Consider the following 9399-nt stretch of genomic DNA (forward strand, 5'->3'; position numbering starts at 1 on the left):
TGGGGTCAAAGGATAGTTATGGAGAAAGTGTTATAAGAAAACTCGAGCGAGAGAGACAGAGACAGAGAACATTTGCAGCTAGGAGGAATTAGGGAAAGCTTCTTAGAGGATCTCCTGTGCCTTTTCATCAGAGGTATTCCTGTCTATGTCTACTTTAAATCTTCCATAAATAATCTACTTGGAATGAATGAATGAATGAATGAAGCATTTATTAAGTGCTAACTATATGCATAGGAGCAGGTAGGTATCACAATGGATAGAGTGTAAGGCCTGGAAACAGAATGACTCATAATCTTGAGTTCAAATCTAGCCTCAGACACTACCTGTGTCACCCTAGATAAGTCACTTAACCATGTTTGCCTATGTTTCCTCATCTACAAAATGAACTAGAGAAGAAAATGGCAAACCACTCTAGTATCTTTGCCACAAAAACCCCAAATGGGGACACGAAGAGTAAGACATGACCAAAACAACTGAACAACATATGCATAGAAGCCTCTGTTTCTTTGAATGTTTTCTGGCTATGCTGTTGCAACATTTAGGCTGTCCATCAGTCTCACTATAAGACTGGCCCACTTTTTCATTTGATTTCAATTTAATAATCATTTATTAAGCAATTCTTATGTGCAAGACACTGCACAACCTACCTCCCAGGTTTTGAAGACCAAGTGAGGTAATGGTCAGTGTTGAAAATACAAAAATAAAAATGAACTAATCGTTGCCCTCAAGGTGTTCAGGAAACAGCTAGTTCTCCAGTTTGGCTGCCAAATAGATTTCACGAGGGGAATGATGTGAGGTAAGTCTGAAAAGGTAAGTAGTAGACAAACTGGAGGACAATAGGACTGAGGATGAAGAGCTCACATTTTATCCTAGGAATTCCTAGAGGCAACTGAAGGCTTTTTGCCTAAGGAAGTGGCATTCTTTGACCTGTACCTTAGGAAGATTCTTTTGGAAGATATGTGTAGAAAGTAAGTTCCTTAAGGGCAAGAACTATTTTTTTTGTTTGTCTTTTTATACCTAGGAACAAACATGGTGCTTTGTACATAGTAATTGCTTAATAAATGTGTAATGGATTGTATTGAGTAGATTGGTAAAGGGAAAGCCTGGAAGTGGGAAATCAATTGAGAGACCATCACAACAGTCCAGCTGAGAGGTGGAAAGGGCCTGCACTAGGACGTTGGTGACATGATTGGAGAAAAAAAGGGTGGATTAAGAGATGTTATATTAATAGAACTGATGGGATCTGGCAGCTGAAAAGAAGACGAGTCACATATAACTATGAGGTCTCCTCAGAGGCCACATAGGTCTATATATACATGAAAGAATGGCGGATGGAGATATGACAAAGTAGATCAAAAAGCAGTCGTATCGGTAGGTAGAGAAGCAGGAGAGGAGAAGAAAGCATCTATGAGGAGCTAGACAACAATGATGGAATGGGATCAAGGACATAAGACATATTTAGAAGGCTTACCCTGGGACAATAAGAGCCACCTCTTCCTCAAAGACTGGAGAAAAAGAGAACGCACATAAAGATATGTAAGGGCTTTTGAAAGTGGAAAAGAGGTAAGAGTTCATGGTGGACAAATGAAACATATAGAGCTTGGCAAATAGAAAGTATTTAATAAATGCTCTTTCATTCATAAATGGCCTCTAGTTTCTTAGTAGAGCAGAAGACAAGGTTGTCTACTGAGAAAAATAGCACCATGGAACAGAGGAGAGAAGACACTTGGAGCAGTCACTGTAGGAAGTGTTATAGAGGGTCAATCAGGGAAAAATATAAAACTTCCCTTACAGCAGCACAGTCCCAGTCAAGATTAAACAACATGAATTTGTGGTGGACTCAGTGTGTGACTTCCTCCTGTGGATTAGAAAAGGTAAGTGGGGGTCATCCTGGGTTGAGGATTGACAGGGAATGAATGATGGTAGGACAGGAGGGTAAGGATTTCCATTGGGGAGGTGCTGTATAGTTGAACTGGTCATCTATACAATAAAGACTGAGGATAGGGAAGTGAGACCAAAGCAGGAGTGAAGGGTTGGGAGAACAGAAAAGAACTGAAGGACCAGAAATTGTGATGAGAATGAAGAACAGAGTTAGAAGGGAGGCATAGGAGGAGATGGAAGTTTAGGAAGTTGTGACTAGACAGAGAAATCCAAGAGGTTGAGGCCATTAAGCTATGCTTAATGATGAGATATCGATTTTGAGCACCCCTGTGGTTTGGCTTGAGGTGGAGTGAAGATGGGCATCATGGGAGTCCAGGAGGTTGATGAACTAGGAGGAGAGGGTGTTCTTAGGAACACAAATGTGTATATTGAAGTCCCTGAGTATGAGGGTAGGCATTGGGGTTGAGGGAAAGACTAAATGCCAAGTATTGGCAGTGGGGAGGGAGTGGGGAGTCTGTTAAATGATTTCAACATGGCTCTGAATTGGGTTATATAGATGGATGTAGTGAACTTCCAAGGAGGAGAAATTGTAGAATGATAGAGGCAGCAGGAGGATCTGAATGTGGCAGTGGGGGCCCAGTGTGTCAGGGAGCATGAGAGAACCTACACCAGAAGGATGACCAGGAATTCAGTGTTTTCTAGGTCAAACCCAATTTCTATGAGAAGCAGACTATGGGAAGAGTGTGAGATGAATGAATCTGGAATAGAAGAGACTTTGTTACCAGCTGAAGGATGGAATGGGAGGACAGAGGAGAATACAGCTTGTAGAGGTATGGGAGCAAAGTAGATAGAGATGAGTGTGTAGAGAAAGGTAGAAGAAGTGAAGGAAGGGTTTTTGCACCAGAAGATCAAAGCTCTGTAAATGGATAAAGAGAGTAGGAGTTTTGTCAATCATAACACAGGGAAAGAAACACTAGATCAGAGCTTTCATGGTCCTGTGTGTTAGTGCAGACAGAAGTGGTGCCGTCAAGTTCCTGGACTTGTCACTCTAGACATTGGGGAAGACCTCAGATGAGGGGGAAACGGGATGTAGCAGGATCGACTGGCCATCCAATTCAATATATACCTAGTATTTGGGTCCCCTGTATTAGATTGAACTCACATCTCTGTAGCCTCATTTCAAGATGTCAGGGGACACAACAGAGCCTGAAGATTTCATGTATATAAAACAGGTGCTTGAGTCCTGATCTCAGAATCCCCAGGTGCATAAATCTTTTAGTGCCTTTGCTACCCTGTGGTTCAGGATCTCTGGTGGTTTATTTAGGATGTCCTGTGGATAATTCAAGACACTCTAGTGGTCATCATGTTTAAAATCACAATCACAAGCCCCACCAATGTGTTTACTTTTACTAAACTAACTAAGCTAACCAGTAAGGATATATTTATTTAAAGCAAAACAGCAATATAAATGGGGGAAAAAAGGTATTGACATCCACATAGGCCCTAACTGAGTCACATATGTCCTAAGTGATGTATTTTGCACTTCCGATGCATGCCATTGTTGGTAGTATACAGTGCAGCATACTTACCCACACAATGTGATTTTCAAGTGCCATTGGGATCATCTGCAATTTCAAATCTTCTGAGATCATAGTGTGCCATAATATACAACTATTTATTGTCACTGAAAGAATATTGGTCAGCAAACATGGATCATTGAAAGTTCTAGTTAGTTTACCAAAAGTAATCCAAAGTAGTCTTCTTATTCAACTCCAGGCCCAGTTCTTTAACTATCTGCACTGTCTATCCAAGATATATGTTCTAATGAACTAGCTAACCCAAGAGACCGCCTGACCAACCTCTAGTCTTAGTCCAGATACCTTCTTCATCTATTTGGTTTTTACTATATGGGCTGCTAAACTAATCTCTTTCAAGTGGTTATGGATCTGAGAAGACTCTGGAGCATCACAGTGTCACCTGCCAAAAAGAATACCTGGAGATCGTCACCATCTACAATAAGTTTCTCTATTAGACTATGCAAGGAATCCCCAATGGCATTTCTAAATACTTTTGGCTAACATGCCTTCCTGTGAGAATCAGTGACCAGAGTTATCTCTGTAATCACATCCTTTAGGGAGTCCTGGATAATCTTGTTATCATTCATAGATGAGACTTTTAAGGCTGCATTTTCTTCTATTGAGTCAATGGAAGGGGTCATAAACATCAAAGGAGACAGAATGGCATAGTAGGTAGAGAGATAGACTCAGGGCCAGGAAGACTCATGTTCAACTTCTACCATTGACATACTGGTCGAGTGACCCTGGGCAAGTGACTTAACCTCTCAGGGTGGTAGGCAACTCTCTAAGACTATAAGTTACAGAAAAGCTACCAAAATTTGTAGAGAGTACTTGATCATCAAGGAGCACCCTCCACCAATGAAATCATGAGTCTTCCCCTCTCCCTGTCCCTAATTCACAAATAATAACCAAGGCAGGATTCTCTCCATTTCCTAATCAGTTGTGTGATTGTGAAGCTACAGTCTACTACAGAAAATTATCTGTGAAAATCTGCCTATTCCCTCCTTGTGTTTTATCAAGGATTTTTTCAATATATGTATAGACTATTCTCATAAATATTTATTTTTATAATAAGAAAAATAGGTATGTGGATTGATGTTTTCTTTGACACCTTAAATAAAATAATACATTTTGGGTAGTAACTTTCCATTCTTTTAGACTCTTCCCTTCCTTGAGATATCTTGAAAATAGTTCCCTAGGTGCCTTCACAATTGTGTTACCTATGAGGTGGACTTCTTTATGAGAAGGTAGATAACTTTTGTTGAGTAGATTCTCTTAAATGGGTTTTGGGATACAGACTGACAATTGGGGAGTCAGAGAAAATTTAAGGAATTTTCTAACCCTAAGTCAGAGAGTTGGCTGGGGCTAGGAGCTTTTAAGTCAGCACCTGAGGGGAAAAAAAAGGGCGAAAACCCAGCCAAAAGAATAGATAATATTAACCGGGGGATGTTCTACTTGGTTTTTGTTCATTGCCTGACTGGTTATGGTAGCTCATGACCTTCAGCTATGCACTACTTAGCCATTCTTTGCTGAGTGTATAATTATTGACTGTTCCTTCCCCTCCCAGCACATGGGAGCAGAAAACATCGGATAGCCCTGAAGAGGCTGAACATTGGTTCACAAAGCCTTTATTAAGTGCCTAATATGTGTCAAGCAACATCGACCAGTGGAAAGTTAAAAACAGGCTGAACAGCTTTTCCTGACGGCAGACAAGATGGCGGAAGTGGAGCAGAAGAAGAAGCGAACCTTCCGGAAGTTCACCTACCGCGGCGTGGACCTGGATCAGCTGCTGGACATGTCCTACGAACAGCTCATGCAGTTGTACAGCGCTCGGCAGCGTCGGCGACTCAACAGGGGTCTGCGGCGCAAACAGCATTCCCTCCTGAAGCGTCTGAGGAAGGCCAAGAAGGAGGCGCCCCCCATGGAAAAGCCAGAGGTAGTAAAGACACACCTTCGAGACATGATCATCCTGCCTGAGATGGTGGGAAGTATGGTGGGCGTCTATAACGGCAAGACCTTCAATCAGGTAGAAATTAAGCCTGAGATGATCGGCCACTACCTGGGTGAATTCTCTATCACCTACAAGCCTGTGAAACATGGCCGGCCGGGTATTGGAGCCACTCACTCCTCACGTTTCATCCCTCTCAAGTAACCCGGATCCTAACAATAAAAACACAAAGGTTCTTAGTGAAAAAAAAAAAAAAAAAACCAAAAAACAGGCTGAACAGAAGGCAAAGATACGCAAGACTGTTCCCAAAACAGATGTAAGAACATTCAGAAGACAAGTGTTAAACTGGATAAAAAATTTAAGGCATTGAGGAAAATTAAAAACAGCAAAAAAAGTGCATTTTGATACATAAAGTCAATGGAACATTGGTGTTCTGAGCACTTATCTACTAGGATATCACATATAAGGAGAGAAGTCAATGCCAAGCAATATCCTCAAGAAGGAGACAGCACTCCTACCTGGAGAAGGTGGGGGGGAGGGGGATTCAGAGATTAGGAAAAGCCTCCTGAAGGACAGAGCTGCTCAATGGAGCTCTGAAGGAAGGTGGGGATTCTATAAAGCAGAGGTGAGGAGGGAAGGTAAATCAGAAGACCCGAGTTCAGGTCCTAGCTCTTCTAGTTATTATCTGTGTGATCTTGGACAGTAGGAAGCACTTGGGTTTTCAGCTGAAACTCCCATTATATGTTTTATGACATTGATACATCCTCAATCAGTTATTTGTATTCCCTGTCATGAGTCCTAAGATTTTTAGTTGATTTAAAATTTTTTTAACCTAACTGGATTTGGGAAATGAGTTACTTTCAATATTACATATCTTTTAAATAAAGACCTAATCTGGTTTTATTATGGAGTTAACTTTTTTTTTTTTTTTGAGAAGCAATCAGGCTTAAGTGAGTTGCTCAGGATCACACAGCTACCAAGTGTCTGAGGCTAAATTTGGACTTAGGTCCTTCTGACTCCAGAGCTGATGCTCTATCCGCTTTGCCACCTAGCTTCCCCCAGTGTCAACTTTAACAGTAATATTGTATTCACGTTAAGATAGATTTTTTTTTCTCCTTGATCTGTAGTAGATACTGAAAGTATAAAAGAATCAGTTATGTAGTCTAGGACACAAGGAGAGACTCTCTCTTCCATAGGAGTTTTTCTGGACCTCTATTTTCTGATCTCTAAGGTCCATTCCAATTCTAAAGGCCATGACTCTATGATCTTACATTTAAATAGGAAGTCAGGTGAGCACTGGACTGATTGTCCCAGAAGAACTGGGTTACAGTCCTAGCACTGCTGCTGACCTACAAGGTGACCTGGGGTATCATTTCTCATCTCTATACCTCATCTTCCTCAGTTGTAAAATTATGAGGTTGCCATTCAGTTCTTAACCTGGGCTCCATTAACTTTTAAACATACATACATACACACATATGGTAGACGGATAGGTAACTAGATAGGTAGATACAGATAGACATAAACTATTTCAATATAATTGGTTTTCTTTGTAATCCTACGCATTTTATTTTCTGCGCTTAAAACAAAATTCTTCTCAAAAGGGGTCCGTAGGCTTCCCTAGACTGCCCAAGGGGTCCATGACACAAAAAAAGCAAAGAACCTCTGGACTAGATGATGTCCAAGGTGACTTCCGGATCCACAGGCTGTAAATATTCTGCCAGTCTAGCCTTCCTCCAGCTTCCCTTCCTCTGGGAGGCACAAGATGGCGCTAGCATGCTGTCATTGGCAAGGTCCCCAGTCTAGTAGGAGATAGGTTTTGGAGATTGGATTGTATGGGTGAATAAAGAAATCTTGATGACCACAAAGCTCTCTTTTGCCAAGGAAGCATGTGAGGTGGGAGATCTCGTTTCCCAACAGAATAAGGCAAAATAAAGCAAAAACAGGCAAATGCACAAATAAAAAACTCTGCAGCCCCAGAACGGTCTTGGAAGCTGGCACAGTTTCAAAAGAACAAAGGAAATTGCAGAGCTGCCAGCAAGGCAAACCAAAAGGAAAGGGTTTTGAAGAGTAAACAAATTGAACCGAGAAGTCAGAGTTTTATGCCCGGGTCTTGTGAGCCCTGGAGAGAAAAGGAGCCAGCCAAGGTAGACCGCCTGTGGAGGACAGACACCGGCCTTTAGAATACTCTTTTTAAATCACAGCAGGAGAAAGACAGAAGCTGATTTAAAACAATACTTTGCATTTAATAATCATGACATTTAAATAGTATTTCCATTCTACAAATGAAACTGTTTGCCTCAGGGTGTTGTGAGCTCTTTCCCTGTCTCTGGAGGGACGTAAAGCAGAGGTTAGAAGACCATTTGTCAAGGATACTGAGAAGGCTTCTTGCTCTAGCCAGGGTTTGGACTAGTTAACTTCTGAGGTTCTTTCCAGCTTGGAGATTCTCTGACTCTAGAACATTTTGCGTGGTTGACAAAGAGTCCACCATCATCACAACATTGCCAGGCTGTTGTTGTTGTTTGTCCTTCATTCTCAAAGAGGGTCATGACATCAGGAAGGTGATGTCATGACTTGCAAGTGAATTGGACTTAAGTGAGGGAGTTGTGCAAAATCACCAATGTCCCTTTCTCCTCTAGAGTCATCTGGGTCCAGTGGCCAAATACAGATCAGAACGATTGGAGATCCCCACCCCCACCCCACCCCACCCACCAAGGTTGTAATAATTATAGGGAGATAAGAAAGGATATAGCATAAAATCTAGGAGTTTTTGTTTCTGGCAGATACAGGTGATAATCAATACCAGACATAGTTAAGATAAAAGCATGGGCTAATTATTAGCCTGAGGAATTCTGCTGGATTCTACTGGAGGCCTGGTTGTAGTAGCTCATAGCCTTGGCTATGTATTTAAAAGGATGGAGCTGTTCCTGTCAAGGAGGGCCTTTTAGCTATTACATCCCAGCAGATGGTAGTAGAGAGCATTGGCTGACCCTTAAGGGGTTAAATAGCTGAAAATCAGCAGAGAGTTTCAGAGAGAATTTGGTGACCAGGACCTTACTGGAGGTGCCCAGCAGGGAATGCGACAGAAAACCTAGCAGAGAGAGACACATCCAGCAGAGATGCCCCACCCACCTTTCCACTATACTAGTATGCCTCAATTTGACCACAATATGGAGAATTTTGGAATATCACTCAGAAGCAATAAAAAGCATTTCTTTTTTTCCCACATTTTTTTATTTAATATATTTAGTTTTCAGCATTGATTTTCACAAGAGTTTGAATTACAAATTTTCTCCCCATTTCTACCCTCCCCCCACTCCAAGATGGCATATATTCTGGTTTCCCTGTTCCCCAGTCAATAAACAGCATTTCTAAAGCAGAAGGAAACAGAAACCCGAATATGCCACCAAATCTCTCTAGGCCTCAGTTTCCCCAGACAGTTACAATGTTTTGCCATGGAGGTAACTTTGGTGAAATGGAAAAAGCCATAGATGAGGAGTCAGAAGACCTGTCGAAACCCAGCTTTGCCATTTGTTAGCCATGAAACCGTGGTAAATTGCTTTAATCTCTCTGGGCTTCCATAATCTCATCTGTAAAATGGGAGGATAATAATATCTATGCTATCTACTTCATATTGCTGGTGATATGTGGCAATGAACGTTAAGAACAATATAAATGCCAGCTATCATTGTTACTGTTATTAATATCATTTTTGCATGTAAAAATTAACACACTTAGTTGGAGAGTTAGGGAAAACACCTATTTCAGAAGATTTTTATAAAACATTTTTAATAACAATAACTCCCATCTTTATTGTGCCATATTGTTACAAACTGATTTCATATCCATTTGTTCCTCACCACAACTGTGTAGGACAGCCAGAGCTGGCTGATCTTATTATCCCCATTTAAAGGAAAGAGACTGGCCCATGTGGACTCTAAGAGCCCTTTCCTGTTCTGGAAATCTATTTCTGTAAGACCACGTAGCTTTCAA

At 41.3% G+C, this 9399-nt stretch overlaps 1 protein-coding gene across 1 annotated transcript; it reads left to right on the forward strand.

The window, feature by feature from the left end:
• The first annotated feature begins 5155 nt into the window (after positions 1 to 5155).
• LOC118838658 (40S ribosomal protein S15) lies at positions 5156 to 5645 on the forward strand. Its single transcript, XM_036746005.1, has one exon. The coding sequence runs from the start codon at positions 5173 to 5175 to the stop codon at positions 5608 to 5610; it is 438 nt and encodes a 145-aa protein (XP_036601900.1). The 5' UTR covers positions 5156 to 5172; the 3' UTR covers positions 5611 to 5645.
• The last annotated feature ends 3754 nt before the right edge of the window (positions 5646 to 9399 follow it).

The sequence above is a fragment of the Trichosurus vulpecula genome, chromosome 2, assembly GCF_011100635.1.
Source record: "Trichosurus vulpecula isolate mTriVul1 chromosome 2, mTriVul1.pri, whole genome shotgun sequence".
Taxonomy (NCBI): Eukaryota; Metazoa; Chordata; class Mammalia; order Diprotodontia; family Phalangeridae; genus Trichosurus; species Trichosurus vulpecula.